At 41.8% G+C, this 18084-nt stretch overlaps 1 protein-coding gene across 4 annotated transcripts in view; it reads left to right on the forward strand.

Moving 5' to 3' along the window:
- Positions 1 to 12125, forward strand: part of LOC134070012 (uncharacterized) — a 274775-nt gene extending 262650 nt beyond the window's left edge. For all 4 annotated transcript variants that reach the window (XM_062526196.1, XM_062526198.1, XM_062526197.1 and 1 more), the window contains 3 exons: positions 1075 to 1565; positions 11337 to 11498; positions 11677 to 12125. In XM_062526196.1, the coding sequence (XP_062382180.1) occupies positions 1075 to 1565; positions 11337 to 11498; positions 11677 to 11696 (673 nt within the window). In that variant the 3' untranslated portion in view covers positions 11697 to 12125. The remainder of the gene's footprint in view (positions 1 to 1074; positions 1566 to 11336; positions 11499 to 11676) is intronic.
- The last annotated feature ends 5959 nt before the right edge of the window (positions 12126 to 18084 follow it).

Below are 18084 nucleotides of genomic sequence, written 5' to 3' on the forward strand. Positions count from 1 at the left end.
TAAAACAAATAAATAAAATGAATCACTCTGCGATATACGTGAAGAAATTGTGAAGTTTAAATGAACTGTCACGTTGCATTCAAGCTGAAATACAGACGCTCAGAACATAGTATGACGGAGGTGGATTTTTAGCTAGTCGGATGACATATAGTCTAAGTAAAATAGTGATGTTTCAAAGCTAAAGGAATGTCCTAACCAGACGCAATGCGATCTAACGTTTATTAGGCTACATTGCGTGACAACGGGAGAGATAGAACCAGAGCCCGTCTAGGCTATCTGAGGTCGGTCTCAGAGTTAGAGGTCCTAAACCGATTCCCCCGAGTGAGAGCTGTGTTCATGAATATAACACTGCTACTCCATCCAGTGCATCGGTAGGTAGGCTACCCTTTCTTACCCCCAGAAGAAACAGACGCTCAGATAAACGTTTCGAGAGACTGCTCCTGATGAGATATAATCACACATTTTGTGCTGATGTGGAAGACTGTAGGTGCCTCCCATGTATTAAGCCTGCATTCGCCTGATTTCTATCTGCCAAACTGAAGGGCCAGCATATTCAGTGAGCATAGCCTTTTAATTCTGAGGCCAGTTCTGCATTAAGTTGTTCTTAATGTTATTGTGTCTAAAATTTGCCTCCAAGCAGTGTGGAATGGTAACTGCACAAGCGCCCGGCAGATGAGTGGTAAATAAAAAGTAACTTTGCGGTGGATCGAAAAATAAACGGCGTTAGGTCACTAAATTGTCGGTAGGTAACGCGTTACCTTACTTTTTCGTGGGAAAAGTATTTTCCTTTTTTTATTTTAACTTTGTAACGCGTTACACCCAACACTGATGACAGTGGCCTGTAATGAGTGAATCAGGATGCAACAAAAGCAAGAAACTATGTGTATGGGTGTGGGTGTGTTAGATCAATATAGGTATGCGCTATACTGTATCTGTGTTATTTTCATACATAACTTCCAGACAATTTAAATTTCCAAAGTAGGACCGGAGTTCTAAATTAAGTGTGTGCGTGAGTGTGTGTATCCTGTGTTGGATAAATGATGATGAGGTGCGGTGTGTAATCATGTCTTCTAGAGTGAATGGTCATACCTTCCTAAAGGAGAGTCCAGCAGCAGCCTCTGCTAGCAGGTCCCACTCAGATGCTGCAGAGCCGAAGGTCCATGGTGAGCTGCTGCTCTTCAGGGTCCGCGCCGATTCCCTGAAACTCCATGCCTACCTGGTGCCAAATGAGAAACAGGATCACATCCAGAAAATTATCCAGGAGGAGAAACAAGAGAGTGTGAGGATCCGTAAACCCGCTGTCTTTGGCCCACTCTGGGTGGAAGACAGCTTTTGTGTGAGGACATCGGTTCAGTCGAAGATAAATCCTAAGGAGTTTAAACTGCTGCCGCTCTCCACTGGTAAATTCTTTGAGGTGTACTTGAATGATGCCGAGAAGGAATTTGATATACACGTCATCAGCTCTCAGAGCAAAGACCCCATCTGGACAGTCAAGATCTACAACAGTGACTACGGCCAGCTCAGCAGGAACCCAGAACAGGGCAGTGGACAGGGGGCAAACACAGGTACTTACACACACACACGGTAGTCACAGTAAGGCTGTGCCAAATTGTATCTCACATTGTGATCATTCCACTATATTGCTTGATGTAGCCAGCCATTTGGATTAGATTATGTGGCATATTTCAACATACCAAAAGTATTGGAACACATGCTAAAGTTGACAATATAAAATCATCTTTTGGAAATTGATCTTAAAGAGTAACTATGCAGGATTGGCGATTTCATCTTAAGTTTCGGTTTCGTTTTTCATTTTCGCTCGTTTTATGCTTGTGTAAACAGGCAAAATATGCAATCATATATTTTCCCACATAAATACGTGTTCTGTCTTTGTCCGGTGCGCCAATGAGGTTATGTTGAACAAGTTTAATTAATTGACCATCTGACTCCATAAGATGAAAGCTATAGTCACACTGTTGATGACTATGAAATATCTGTCTACAATAAATACTAAGTATTTCTAGACTTCTCCCTCTGCAAGGTCTATTTTGCTTAATCACATGAGATCCAAACCTGATATCAACAGTTATTCTCTAGTACATTGACTTTGGCACCCCTATGCAGTTTACCATTGTCCAGTCAGTGACATTTAGGCTAGTTTGTCTGGTTCAGGTCAGGCCTGACTTTAGCACTCAGAGGCCTACAAGCTTGAGGCAAACTGAAACCAGCACAGTGACTCCTCGAGTTTGACCAGCCCGCACAAGCCGCTCAGTTTATCTGAGAATCTATTCACTGTTATGATATCTGATCAAACAAAGACCTTGCTTAGAACTTCAATTCTCAAGAAAAGAATATTACTGGTTACCAATTAATATTACATTGTAATCTTTCTAATACAATCAATAAAGGTATAAAGGTACAGACAATAATAAAGTAGCAAAGAAAGTTAAACCCTCAACCTAAGATAAAGTTACCCTTACCAAGGAGCTCTGTAAAGCAGAGAGACTCCATTGCCTTACCTGAGAGTTCTGCTAAGCAGAAACTCTCTTACCTTACCCAGAGTCCTGATAGGCAGAAATCTTCTTGAGTCACTTGTTATCTATCCTTAAAGGGATATTCCGCCATTTTTGGAAATACGCTAATTTTCCACCTCCCCTCGAGCAAAACAATCGATATTTACCTTGTTCCCGTTCATCCAGCCATTCTGTGAGTCTGGCGATACAACTTTTAGCTTCAGCCTAGCATAGATCATTGAATCGGATTAGACCATTAGCTTCTCGCCTGCTAGCTTCATGTTTAAAAGTGACTAAGATTTCTGGTAATTTTCCCATTTAAAACGTGTCTCCTCTCAAGTTAGAAAGTGCAATAAGACCAACTGAAAATGAAACCTGGCGTTTTTCTAGGCTGATTTGACATGGAACTACACTCTCATCTGGCGTATTAATCAAGGCAACTTGCAAACGTACCATAGGCGCAGTGATATCGTACGCAGCATCTGAAAATAGTCCCCATAGACAACAACCAGTAGTAGTGCCAGTAGTTGCAAGTTGCCTTGATTATTACGCCAGATGAGAGTGTAGTTCCATGTCAAATCAGCCTAGAAAAACGCCAGTTTTCATTTTCAGTTGGTCTTATTGCACTTTCTAACTTGAGAGGAGACACATTTTAAATGGGAAAATTACCAGAAATCTTAGTCACTTTTAAACATGAAGCTAGCAGGCGAGAAGCTAATGGTCTAATCCGATTGAATGATCTATGCTAGGCTGAAGCTAAAAGTTGTATCCCCAGACTCACAGAATGGCTGGATGAACGGGAACAAGGTAAATATCGATTGTTTTGCTCGAGGGGAGGTGGAAAATGAGCGTATTTCCAAAAATGGCGGAATATCCCTTTAAGTATCCACACAGAAAAGGGGGGTTTCTTGTGAAGTTCCACACTAGAAATTAACATATAAATGATATAGCTACAGAAGGGGCCTTGGCCTTCACAGGGTATTGTCTTGTCATTACAAAGGCAATGGAAAGTTTCTCATCAGAAAACAAGTCACTTTTGCCTAGATCACCGGAAAACATATTTACACTTATTTTACAATTGTACCACTGAGACCCTCTTACTTCTCGCATTGAGACATTAAAAATGATACCAAACATAGATACATTATCATTTGTCATGAAACAGATACATTTCAGTTTCCAACATTAATTTATCAGAGGCGTGGAGAGGGGGAGTCGAGGTGTGCCTGGCATGGGGCCGGGAACTCTGGCCATATGCCGGTCTCAAGACAGTGGGGACAGTCAAATGCAAACAGATCACCTGGACACAAAGGCAACCTTAGGGAGGTCAGAATCAAAGATGGAAAAAAACAGTCTTACACTTGCATATTTCTCTGCAGAGCTTCCCCGACAGCTTTAGCGTGTATATTTATACATATATACAAACATTATTGGCTAATTCTTGTAATTGACACTTCTCTGGGCAAATCGAAGTCTTAGCACTTGCTTCAGAATCTTGAACACAGCGCCAAGTTGACGTTTGGATAAGACGCCTGGCTACCGCGCGAGTCATTTTTGTCAGGGTCGACACCGCGTTCGGTTCACAAATGAACGTAGAGGTAAAGCGGCCCCTTCGAAGTGCATTTATTTCTTGGACCGAACGCCGTGGAGTCCATTATCCCACTTATTTCACTGTTACCATTTGATTTGTGTTAATTTCCTGTTATGATGTAAACGTTTAAACAGAGACGGTGTAACTAGACAATCTTTGGTTTAAATCGCTAAAAATATGTTGTCTTGTCAGTAGAACTAGGCTACTTTCCACCACATATCAACTCATTTCTAAAGTTCTATCTCTTTTCTATGAACCTTAAGCTTTGAAACATCAATTGCCCTATACGGTGGCGTATTGCTGTCACACTAGAAATAAATAAAAGGCTCAGTATCAAGTAATTACGTGAAAGTTTCAAGTAATAACGTGAAAGTTTCTTGTTATAACAAGATCTTTTTCACGTTTTAACAAGATATGTTTCATGTTAATACATGAAATTATCACGTTATTTCGTGATAATGATATTTTCACGTTATAACGTGAAAATATCATGTTATTTCAAGATATGATATTTTCACGTTTTTACAAGATATTTATCACGCTATTACATGATATTATCACGTTATTTCATGATAACGAAACTTAACGAGACCAGGCTGGAGAGCCTATGGCTGGCATAGGCTGAATGAGAACAGGCTTGTCTGGCTGCTATTGCAGTGCTGCTTGATGAGTGTTTGCTTTTGTGCATGTGTGTAGGCTACATAGTCGCCATCTGAACAAGTAGCAGGAGCAGGGCTGTATATCGGCAGAGAGCCGCTGCGTAGGCAGATAGAGAGGTGAGCAGGAGTAGCCTGCTCACACAGTCTGTGTATCGGCAGAGAGCCGCTAAGGAGGCGGACAGAGAGGTGCAGGAGTAGCCTGCTCACACAGCCTGATAGTTCTGCTTCTTCTTCCCATCCACTTAACGCAACTGAACGCAAGAGGGAGAAAGGGCCTTGATACATTGATACATGGGCTAACGTTGGCTACGGCTATTGGGGAAGTTTGCGCTTCAAATACGAGTCCACTTATGCTAGTGGCCTTTTCCAGCTGCTCGCTAACGTGAGACGTCGATGAGGACACATTTACAGATAACTTTTTATTTTGCAAAGAACTGACCAACCATGCTGCCGGATGAATACTTGAGGAACAATAATCTTAGCTGGGATATGTGCGTAAGTGTGTGCACTGCCACTGACTGGGCGGCCTCAATGACAGGTCGGGTCAAAGGCTTTGTAACGAAAGCTATGCAACAGAATCCTGCCATGGTAGCAACGCATTGGGAGGCTCTTGCTGCAAAAACGATGCCTCCAGACCTGACGGATGTATTGAATCAAGTCGTAAAAATAGTTAATTACGTTAAATCACGTCCCCTTCAAACACGGTTATTCACTGCCCTCTGTAGTGGAATGGGTTAAGACTGCACACCGAGGTCAGGTGGTTATCAAGTTGTCTCTTCACATCCTGTTCACCATTTATTCAAAAGTTCAATTAAATGAGTTGAATGAAAGTAGTTCATTTGAATAAAACAAAAAAAGATATTAGCTTCACCTTATCTTAGTAATGCCTATAATAAAAGCAGTTTTGGCCTATCCAACATATCACAAGGTTTAAGAAAATGGCATAAAATATGGCACAAAGGAGGTTGAGTAAAAAGTAAAAAAAAAAATAGGGGTGCCGTGGATGGAGAGAGATATGTTTAGGGGTGCCGTAAGCCAGAAACGTTTGGGAACCACTGGTCTAGTGGGACAAGTAGAACACATCCCTCTAGAATATACACAGAGTCAGAACAACAGATTTGTGTGTGTGAGGAGAACCCAGTGATGAGTAAGGGGGTTACATAAACACTTGGGTTACAGTATGTTTATGGGGCACCCTACATTTTATATTTGTATATTGGAGTGTGTGTGTGTGTGTGTGTGTGTGTGTGTGTGTGTGTGTGTGTGTGTTTGTGAGAAACCCAGTGATGATTGACATTGCTGTCAACATTGAGAATAGGAAATAAGGGAGAGTTCCTGTGGTTCTCACCTCCACTTGCAGCAAGAATTCAGACTACACAACTGCTGCACTTACTTACTAAACGAGATGTGGAGCTGGGTCTAACATGACTTTGATTACAGATAAATCAATTTGTGTTTTCACATAAAACACGCCATTATCCTACAGTATATAGGATTCTATCACTTTAACGTCGCCTTCAAGCAAGCAAAACAATGACAACTTTGAAAACATCCATTGTGCCTGAATGGCAAAGGGCTAGCAACAGGACAACAGTACAGACTGGCGGGTCCGGTTGTAGGTCTAATGTTCCGAAAGTATTTGAATACAGGATACGTGGGTATCAGAAGTCAATACATTCAAGGTGGTAATGAAGCCACAACGTAAAGTGCTGAGTGTATTTATCTACTGTATGCATCTATCTATCTATCTGTCTGTCTGTCTGTCTGTCTGTCTGTCTGTCTGTCTGTGTATACAGTATGTGTGTATGTATGTTTGTGTGTGTGTTTTCTAATTGGAGGTATGTGTGTAATAATTAGCTATGTCATCCTGTCATTCTCCAGGCTGGGTAGTTGTTTTCTCAAAGAGAATAGCAGTGCTGCTTTAGTATCAGAGGTCCTGAAGAATCCCCACTGCAAAGTAGAGTGAGTCATAACGTAGTACAACAGATCTAGAGAGAGAGAGAGAGAGAGAGAGAGAGAAGTAGTCCAACCCAAAATCCACCATCTTCTGTTTCCCTGCTTAGCCCCTTCATGTGACTATACATGTGACTATACTGTACTTAGTTTGCTTACGGTCTTATCCTCTAGCCTGACTCTCGCCAGACCCTTGTAGTTTCGCCATGCTCCACCAGAGGCGTTTCGCTGAGCTTCACACAAGGGTCTGGGCTCGAGGGCAATCCAAACTCCTTCCAGGGAGCAAAAAATGATGAACCAATCAGGAGCGCCGAAGCGAGTGTTTGATTCAAACAACAATGGCGGCACGCAGCGAGGAGTCTTGTGCTGACATTGATTCTGCTCTTTCAACCGTTTTGTCGAATCTATCGAGTATTCATTCTTTAAAAGATTAACAGAGAATGGTTTTGAAGACATTTATTGGTGGCCAGGATGTTTTTACTCTTCTTCCGACCGGGTTTGGCAAGAGCTTGAAGAAGCCTAGCACGTCATTCAAGATAACAGGCAAGTGGTTTATCAAATCACATGCAAGGATGTTTTACAAGGACCCGCCTTCATAAATACATCTCCTGTCGAGAAGTCCCAGATTCTTGTGTGAAGCAGACAGCGAACTACAGGATCTGGCGAGAGTCATGTTAGGAGAAAATACCTTTGCACACAAATGGAGCATAGCGTTAATTCAGACAGGCCACAGCAGCAAGCTGTAGCGGTAGCTTCTTGGAGTCTGCCCAGCTGATCTGGTGGGGTTATTCAGGGCACTTTATTGATGCTGTCATCAGACTGCTGATGTGGCGTTGCAGTCTGTCTGTGTTCTATTGATATGGCACGTTTTATGTGAACGTTCATATCAGAAACATCTCTGATGCGGCACGTTTCATGTGAACATTCATATCAGAAACATCTCTGATGCTGCACGTTTTATGTGAACATTAACCAAAAACCAAAAACGTCTCTGATGTGGTGCTGCTGCGACCAGTCTGTCTATTAACACTAGAAGCGCCGCGCCCCTCTGACCCACTTATACCTAGAAGCGCCGCGCCCCGGTCATTTGACCGCTTTGATGACCTACTAGAAGCGCCGTGCTGTTGTGAACTACTTAAAGCGCGGCGAGGCGGTCAAAAGACCGCTGAGTCCTTTGACTGGGAGGCTGTTACTTACACATAATGACAGCTAGATGGCGCTTCGTGCACGAATCAAATTGTTTGAATACATTTGTCAGACTGTGTTGTCTGTGGTTGTTTCATTATGACATAGGCCTAGGCCTACAGCACGTTTGAGTTATCTGTTCATTTATTTGTGTTGATTTGTGTTGTTTGAGGAAAAAACTCTGGAGGAGTTCTTGAACAAACCTGACTTGACTTTCAACTTTTTCATAGTATTTCATTTTTTATATTTCGTTTTTACATTTTGTATGCTAGCCTACTTAGAAATCTTGGCTATTTTAAAACGGAGGCATACGCGTTCTGTGATTAGGAGCCTGACCCGACGGGAGGGGAAGGATGAAAAATGTCGACCCAACACCGGTGTTGTTGGATCTCGAGATCCGTAACCCGCAGTTCGGGTTTGGGCAGATAATCTAAACTCTAAAATGAATGGGTGGCTAGTTCTAATTCACTCCCCAAATACACTTCTATTCATTTAATATTTAAAGGTAGCTATGTTCGCGCCGCCGAAAATGACCGGACCGAACAAAGAGCCTAACCTAGTCTGGTTTCTACACAGTAGCCAGGATTTCATGCCGCATTTTACAGGCTACCGCGGCTACTTTCTAAGACAATGTTCATTCATTAAGGGAGAAGCATCTAGGGTCTAGCTACCTCGGAGGGAGGGAGATAGAGAGAGCAGAAATGCTGAGCAGGCATAGGCGCAAGAAGTAGCCTAGGCTAATTAAAAATGATGAGTGAAAAAGATATTCTCCGTTTTGCGAATGTGTAGGCTATGTTTCGATGTCTGCTGAAAAACAGCTATAGCCCTATTGTTTCTACAATTTAAGCTAACTTCTATGTGAATTCGTGATTATGCATTGAGACACACATCAACGTGGTGAAGGGACAAAGCCGTAGCCCACTGGTTAGAGCTTCAGCCCTTACATCAAAGAGTTGCTGGTTCTATCCCCGACCTGGGTAGGCTATGGCAGAAGTACTTTTGAGCAAGGCATCAATAAAGTATATTCTATCCTTTTCTATTCACACAACTAGGCCTACACGCACGCTGGCGAATTCGAACATTCTAAAACGCGCGATGAAACATGATTGCGCATTCTTCCACGAGTTGCATGTAAACAACAAACAGCCAGCCTACAGCCATGCAGTGGGGGTGGGGAGGCATTTGTCAATGCCACAGTGATGTCTGTAGCCTAGACCATGTCCACACGTCGCAAAACGACCCCCACCCCCCTCAGTGAACTGGTTAGACGTGTATGGGGGAGGGGGAATGATCGGTTTCAAATAGGCTATGTTTGCAATGGACAGTGTGTTATGTAGCCTATAGACCCCGAAGCCATTTGCTTTGAGAATAACGGCTGGCTGAAGTTTTCATGGCTGATGATGGCTTTAGTTGCCACTTCATGTCTACAGAACATGCAACTGAGTCCTGTGTAGCCTATCGTAGCGACGAGCACAATACTGATAGTGTATCCAGTGGGAATCGTTTATAGGCTCGCGTTTATTTTTCGCGTGTGTCTCTGATATAATTATTTTTAGATGCAAAAGTCTAACTGGCTTAGCCAAAGTTTGTCAGATGGCGGCTCAATTTGGCTTAGAAAATTATTGGCTGGCGAAATAATTTTTCGTTAATGGTAAACAAATTTCAGAGAGCTTGTTATTAAAAAACATTAACAAAAAATAATTGTTCGCCGACGTTCAAAAACGGTCAGTGAATTCAGTCAATGAACTATAATATTACGTCCCTGCCAGGATGTGAACACGGGTCTCCAGCGTCGCAGTCAGGGAAGTTAATGCTGCGCCATTTGCCGTTTCCATTGCCCTGCCACGTAACTCAATCAGTCCAGCAAACAAGTAATGTCTCAGTCATGCTCTCAGCAAAATCTGGAGTATAAAAGAGGGCCGTGCTGGTGTTGCTCTTTACATCCACCAACGTGGTTGTGTGGCGATGACGTATTTTGACAGTTCAGTCACTTGTGCGAAGTCGTAGGCTACACAGAAATGAAAGCCTAGGCCTACCTGTAAAGTTTGATTTCGTACTTGTAATTTTTGAATTCGTATTTTTTTCCCATCCGTATTCTGATGGATAAAATACACACAATATATTTTATGCACGACTGGACTCATTTGAGAACTCACAAATATTTATTTTATGCATGACTACAGACAAATACGAACGTGCATCAAATCTATGACACGAATATATTGACAGCTATCTCACTCCATACAAATAGAAGATAAGATATACAACTATGAATGTACGTAGGCATACGCGCCCTACGTACATAAATAGGCTACGACGGACGAATTTCAGCTGAAAATATGTTTTACACATGTAGGCCTGCCTAATAGAACGTCGCAACGTTTTCAAAACAAACTCGCATTTTACCACTGTAAATCGCCTCCATAGACTATGCCATGTAAATGAAAAATAGTTATTAAAATAAATCATATATAATACATATTGCACACATATAAACTATATGTTTTATGGTAAAATATTATTCTCATGCCCGACTGTCAGGAAACCCTTGCGACATCTGCTGTGAGAAAAGAGAATAGCAGCCTGGACAAACATGGCCGAACGCGAGACAACATAGTGTTGTCACATAATGAGCGCAAAATAGCTCTAAACTAGCTTCAAATGACCGCAGCCCGGCAGTTCTAGGTATATCTAGGTCAAACCCACACGGCGCTTCTAGGAATACGCGTCAGCGGTCAAATGACCGGCGCTTGGCGCTTCTAGTGTTAAAACATTTTTTTCACCCTCTTTTTCGGTTGGAAACACTTCCAACACGCTTTTGTGATGGTTTAGGCGTAGAGACTTCTCAATGGAGTGACTTCATACCGCCTGTCCCAAGCTCAAATTTTCAGAGTAGACTTGGACTGGCTTCTACCGTTCCACCATAAGATTTTATCATACATGTATCACAATAACAATATAGGTGTGTGATGTTCTGGATATGTTTGATCTCAGTGATGAAGTGATGGATAGCAAGGTCTGGTGCAGTGGCTACTAACCCTCAAGCCTGCCCTACTTCTCATTCCCATACAGCCATTCAGATTTCCACTGTGATAATTCCATTGTGATAATTGGGAGATTTAATTTGCTATCAAAATAATCATTGCAACATTCAAACGTAACTATTAAGATGTATTAAAGGATGATGTGTCTGCCTTGCTACTGGATGTGTTTGGGGTCTCGGTGATGAAGTGATAGATTGCAGGTCCTGGTGTAGTGGCCTGCTTTGCGTATATGTTTTGTTTAGGTCCTTCCTCTCTTTTGCTGTATGTTGTTGCTAATATCCCTGTGGAAGGTAGTGTGGAGCTAGTGCTGTGTGTGTAGCGTGTAGTGTTTGTTTGGTTATGTCCTTCCTCTCTCTTGTGTGGTGCTGATGTTGTGCTTCTCTGCCCTTAGTGTCCACTACCAGCACAGAGGAGATGCCCTCTGGCTCCTCTAGCCCAGTCCAGCCAGCCTCAGGCTCGTCCTCCATTACGGCTCATACAGGTGGAGTTGTTGTGGCCCCTAGTCTCTCTGGCAACACCTTCAATGGACCAGTGCACATGCTGTTAAATGCTGGTACAAAATTTCAAGCACATATTTCTGTGTTCGTTGAGAGTGCATTTTCCAAAACTGCTGTTGTGTAATTCCCATTGTTAAATTACATGATTTGTTGCTGAATGATGAGAGACATGATGTTATCTCGCTCTCTCTCATTCACTCACTGTCTCCCCCTCTCTCCTTCTCTCTCCCGCAGATCAAACTCCACCAAAGTGAACTTCTGAATGCTGCTAAAACTACCCTTCATCATGTTGCTGTCAATGCCAATCAAATAATTCTCCAGTCTAGTAGCACTCAGGTTTCCTAATTTCACATTTTTGAAGACCTGAATTACAGTAAATTGGATGTAATGTTGCTCAAGGCTTAAAGTGGTCAGGCACAGTGTGGGAATCCAGGAGTGGACAGGGCCGTTAAGGATTTTTAACATGATAATTATACAACAGCTTTGAAAAGGTCTTATTTGCTTCAGCCACAGCAGTTTTCTTTGTTGTCACAAGTTTTATAGTATTTCCCATTTTTAAAGACGATTAAATGAACTGCAATTTAAAGTTCATACTCAAGACTTAGCAGAGCTGTTTAAGATTTGAACTTGAAAATAATGTAAAACATATTGTAATAAATGTATAATGTTTTGATTTTCTTCAGGCACAGCTTTTTATTTGCTTTAGCAGCCTCATTTTAGGCTACTGTTTGAAATATAGCATGAGTTCCATAAGGCTTATTAACAATGTGTTGTTTTGTTCTGAAACTTTAAATGGGAATGATGCATTTGTGTACCTAATTACTGTATTTTATCATATGGTGTATCTTTGCTGTGAAGGATGTATTTACCAGTGCTTATTTTCTCTTTGAAAAAATCTAAAAATTTCAGATTTTGCTCTTGGGTGCCCAAACATTTGTTCAGCAGGCATTTTAAACTTTAGGCATTTTAAACTAAGCTTTTTAGCAATGAGATCCATAACCATCAGATACAGTCCCCTCTAAAAGTATTGGAACACATGCTAAAGTTGACAATATAAAATCATCTTTTGGAAATTGATCTTAATGCCTTAAATAAAAAAAATAAAAGGAAATAGTCAACCTTCAAGGACATCAATTTTCTTTGTGAATGAATAATGTATTGTACTTAAATAAATGTTTTCCTTAAAATACTTGTGTCATATGTATTGGAACGCTTATGTTAACCCTATGTGTTAACATTCCCATAGAGGCTAGCAGATTTTTAGTTGTTTTATTTTTTTAAATGCCAGTTATTTCATGGATCCAGGACACTGTGTACCCTGATAAAGTCCCCTTGGCCTTTGGAATTAAAATAACCTCACATCACCATACCCTTCACCATATGAAGAGATTAGCATGGTTTCATTTCAGTTAGCCTATTAGCTGGTTTCATTCTCACTGAGCTCAATGCAATTAGATAGATAGATAGATAGATAGATACTTTATTGATCCCCAAGGGGAATTCAAGGTCCAAGCAGCTTAAGACACCACACCACACACAACATACACTACAATGTAAACAGGATAATACAAAGCAAATCAACATGACTAAAAGAGCAGTAAAATACTAAATACTAGTATTAAATGTTTACCTCTAAGAAATGATTCTCACCATGGGATTGTTAAAACCATGTGATCCTGGCAGAATAATAATTTGTATACCCTATTTGACCAGCAGGGGGCGAACGCTACTTGATGTGCACATGGCACACTAGAAACGCAGCTCCAGTCAAAGATCCTTCATTACTCCGCTTTAACCCTCTCTGCTCCAATCTCTTGACTTTGGTCGCAGTAAAGGTAGCTTATGTCAGCCTCCCTGGTCTTTATCCTCGAAAACTAGCATTGTGTTGCAGGGTTGGTTATGCTTCCCTGAATTTCCCCACTCTTTCCTGCATATTATGTGCAGGTTTGCAGTTTGCCACGCCTGGGGTACAGTAGTTAGTAGGGGCTGTGGCTTGGGTGTAGCAGAAGTTGGTTCCCGCACTGGAGACCCCTTTAAGGTTCCATGTAGCCCCCACCTCTGCCTCTGTTGCAACTGTCCTGAGGCAGAGGTAGGTATGTCTCTTGCTGAAGTGTGCTTAGTCTTTCGTTTTATGAATTTTTCTGTCATGCATCCATAGTGTGATAACTATCATAATGTGTTGTGCACTATACATGAGACATGAGATGACATGCGTTTTAATGTGTTCTTACCGTTAGCGACATTTAAATGTTTCCTTACACTTTCTTTACTTTCCTTACTTAGGCAAAGATGGTAGCTTTTTTACAGGCAAACTTCAGAGGTCTATAACCATAAACACTGGGGCCCCACAGGGCTGTGTGCTATCTCCCATACTATACACTAGACTACACCAATTAGTGTAGAGCTCTTGCGGCCAAACACCTACATGTATTTTAAGTATGCTAATGACACTGCCCTTGTGGGGTACGGGTAACTAAAACCTAGAAACACATCTTTGGCTAACTTTGAGGGAGAATTAGGAAGCTTTATTAAATAATGCTCAGACAACTTTGCTCAGATGTGTAAAGATCTGATATTGAGTAAAGCTGAGCACATCCTCAGAGACCCAGCTCATCCACTACACAATACATTCCAAGTAAGTCAGCGGGGCAATGGAAGGATGCTCTAAAGAAAGATAAAGCCCTAGATTCAGCCAATCATTTGTCCTCTCAGCAATCAGGCTCTTAAATGAAAGACACAGTTCAAAACAAAGCACTTGATGGTCTACCCTCTTATCTTATAGCCTATTGCACTGCATATATTTTTAGGGTAATGTACTATCTGTGGAAATTAAAAAATATAAATAAAAAAATATATATACTGTGTATATATATACATATGTGTGTGTGTGTGTGTGTGTGTGTGTGTGTGTGTGTGTGTGTGTGTGTGTGTGTGTGTGTGGCCCATTCTTTCCATGCAGAAGTAGATATGCTTGATAATTATGTAAGGATAAATGAAATGAGCTGCAGGGGGAATGAAATTGAACGTGGACTGGCTCTGCAGCTCACCTCTGTGGTCGCCGTACAGGTAAATTGAACGTGGACTGGCTCTGCAGCTCACCTCTGTGGTCGCCGTACAGGTAAATTGAACGTGGACTGGCTCTGCAGCTCACCTCTGTGGTCGCCGTACAGGTAAATTGAACGTGGACTGGTTCTGCAGCTCACCTCTGTGGTCGCCGTACAGGTAAACTGAACGTGGACTGGTTCTGCAGCTCACCTCTGTGGCCGCCGTACAGGTAAATTGAGCGTGGACTGGTTCTGCAGCTCACCTCTGTGGTCGCCGTACAGGTAAATTGAACGTGGACTGGCTCTGCAGCTCACCTCTGTGGTCGCCGTACAGGTAAATTGAGCGTGGACTGGTTCTGCAGCTCACCTCTGTGGTCGCCGTACAGGTAAGCATTTCCTCATCCCTGACAATTTAGAAGGTTTTTATCCTGTACATTTGTGTGTATGCTTGGCAGTCTTCATACAGTATTTTCATACATGTTTGTGTGTGTGTGTGCGTGTGCGTGTGCGTGTGCGTGTGCGTGCGCGTGCGTGTGTGTGTGACTGTGACTGTGTGCATGCAGTACACATGCAAGAGAAGATTATTGTGATCTCTCATTCCTGTTCTCATCCAGCCCTGAAATCTACTGCCTGATTGGTGGAGAGAAAGTAATCAATATCTCTCTCTCTCTCTCTCTCTCTCTCTCTCTCTCTCTCTCTCTCTCACACAGACACACACACACACACACACACACCACAGGGAGAGAGAGAGAGACAGAAAGAGAGAGAGAGAGAGAGAAAGAGACTTACACATACAGTATAAACAAAGATAGACAGAGTGGTACAGTAATGTTTCCCAGACCGTAGGACAGAGAAGAGTCAGTTGTTGGGGTGACTGGGATCTCTGATGATGAAATATGTCTTGTGTTGTGTTTGCACGGAATTGTGTTGAGACTACTCTGTGTGTTTTGTTTACACTGCATTGTGTGTAAAGAGAGGCACGCTCAAAATCCAAGATATCTCCTTGCTTCCTCAATATCGTATTCCAATGTGCAATACACTGTATTGTGTTTAAACTACTCTGTATGTTGTGTTTAGATTGTGTTGTATTTGAACTGCATTGTGTTTAAACTGTGTCGTGCATTGTGTTTACACCGTATTATGTTTAGACTACTCTGCGTGTTGCTTACTGTAAATTGTGTCGTATTTGAACTGCATTGTGTTTAGTGCAGTGTTGTGTTGTGTTTACACCGTATTATGTTTAGACTACTCTGTGTGTTGTGTTTAGATTGTGTTGTATTTGAACTGCATTGTGTTTAGTGCAGTGTTGTGTTGTGTTATGTCTGAAACCATGTTATATGTGCCTTGTGTACGTTGTGTCATAATCCTCAGTGCTGTCACATAAATAAATATTGTAAACAAACAAATAAATAAATAAACAAACACAAAGATATCACAGCCTGCCCGGATGGATGCCACTCAGGCATGCAGGGCTCTGTGTGTGTGTGTGTGTGTGTGTGTGTGTGTGTGTGTGTGTGTGTGTGTGTGTGTGTGTGTGTTTGTTGCATTGCATGGTACTAGTGAGTCATTCAATTTGGCTACCGTTCAGAACAAACCAACCTCACAGGTCCTGGCACTGACACATGCAGTCACACACACACACACACACACACACACACACACACACAAAAACATTACGCTGGACCGTTAATAAGCATTCTTTTCACCAATACATGATTACAGGCACAACAAGCAGCTTCTGCTTCCCTGCTGTGTGCAGAACAGCTGATATCCAGCTGATCTGATGAAGCACTACAGCTCTCTAGCGCCGTCTACTGCCACACGTGGCATCACACCTCTGTGCCTCTATATGGTCACAATCAAGCAATATGCTGAAAACACATCAAATAAGCAGTGGAGGCCTTTTTTTTTTGTTTTCAATTTTTTTCATGAACAAGACAAACATAATGGTGGTAAATTTGTACGGCCAGGCAGCCACCAAGGGATGATGTCATGCACTGGCACATACGTACATGAAACAGGCCTGCAGCAAGTAATCTAACAGACTCACCAAGTGCCAAATAATTGGTGCACGTTATTGTTATGGACAATACGACAAACTGATCCACCGATGCAATTGATTGAGTACGCTGACTGGCTGAAAAGGTGTCAGTCATATGGCCATATAGGAGGTGCTTTAACACTAGAATCAAAGCAGACTCCCAAGAGAGATTGAAATCAATTTAGATTGTGTGCATCTTCTCACCAGAGGCCTGGTTCTTGAATTATCGCAGCTAGGACATCCATCCATTCACATCTCCTGCCTGACTGTTACCGACTTACAGTAGTCTATATCAGAGGATTTGTTATTAAAAGCCTTCAGTGGCTTCTTCTCATCTCAGACTGTTCTCCGCAGGTTGTTTAGTGCGTGATTGGAGTAACGGGTTAGTGCAGTAGTTTAGTGCTTGATTGGAGTAACGGGTTCAGTAGTTCTCAAACACGGGTACCAGTGGTATACGCGGACTCTCTGTTAGAAGTGTTGAAGTAGTGGAAGTCTCCAAGTCTTCATGTATTTCATGTATTATGACATTTCATGTATTTCATGAAGACAATATATACAGTATATATAATGCAAAATCGTTAAATTAAAACTAGTCTTTTCTTATTTATTCTTGAAAAAAAGAAACAAAACAATGCAAAACAGTATGTGCAATGTAAAATATATATTAAATTGGCTTATATTAAATTTGATATACTGGTCATAATGGTGGTACTTGGAGAGTCAATTGGTCTCTGAGGTGCCTACCTAAACAATTGAGAACCACTGGGTTAGTGGATTTCCCCATCACACTACCCTTAGTGAACTTGCAACGCAATTAGCCTTTGCTAGCCTCAATTTACAGGATCTCCTTAAATGGGCAAAGGGTGCCGTTTTGGTCCCTTTTAGTACGGGAACTTCAGAGGTCTATAGAGCTCCCCAGTCCCGCCCCTCCTCCGAGAGAGGTGCTTGTCCGGAAGTAAAATTCTCATTCATTTCTCCCATTGACTTCTGGAAAAATTCGGATATAAAGAGTTTTAGACCATGCCTTAGGCTAACCAGCTACGATGTGACTCATAAGCATATAACTTATAATTTCGAGTGAAAAAATGAACAGAAAATGTAAAAAAAGCGAAAGGTAGGCTACAAGACTGTGTAGCCTACATATCTTAAATTCCGAGATAGAGAACTCAAATCCCAGGATGCTTTGCAAACGTACACACATTTCCAACATTTGCAGCCTAAAGATAGTTTAACATGGTTCCATATTAATCTGAGAAAAGAAGATGATTACTTCCTACCGTTTCCATTGAGTAAATTCAACCTTCAAGATGAGAAAACCGTTATTTTTCGGAAGACCACACATCGGTCCTGATCAGCCCTGCAGCCATTTTAAGGTTTGAAGTTCCAGCGAGACGAAGCTGGACGATAGGCGCGGGAAAAGCTGAGTACAGTTTGTTTGGCATTGCCATGGCAACGGCGATCTCTACCAATCAAAGGCTCTGCTTTCACCAGTTTTACACGTTAGGGTGTCGGGTAGTGTAGTAGGCTACTCTCTCGTTAAATCGTGAATAAAGCATT

Source organism: Sardina pilchardus, chromosome 22 (genome assembly GCF_963854185.1).
Source record: "Sardina pilchardus chromosome 22, fSarPil1.1, whole genome shotgun sequence".
Taxonomy (NCBI): Eukaryota; Metazoa; Chordata; class Actinopteri; order Clupeiformes; family Clupeidae; genus Sardina; species Sardina pilchardus.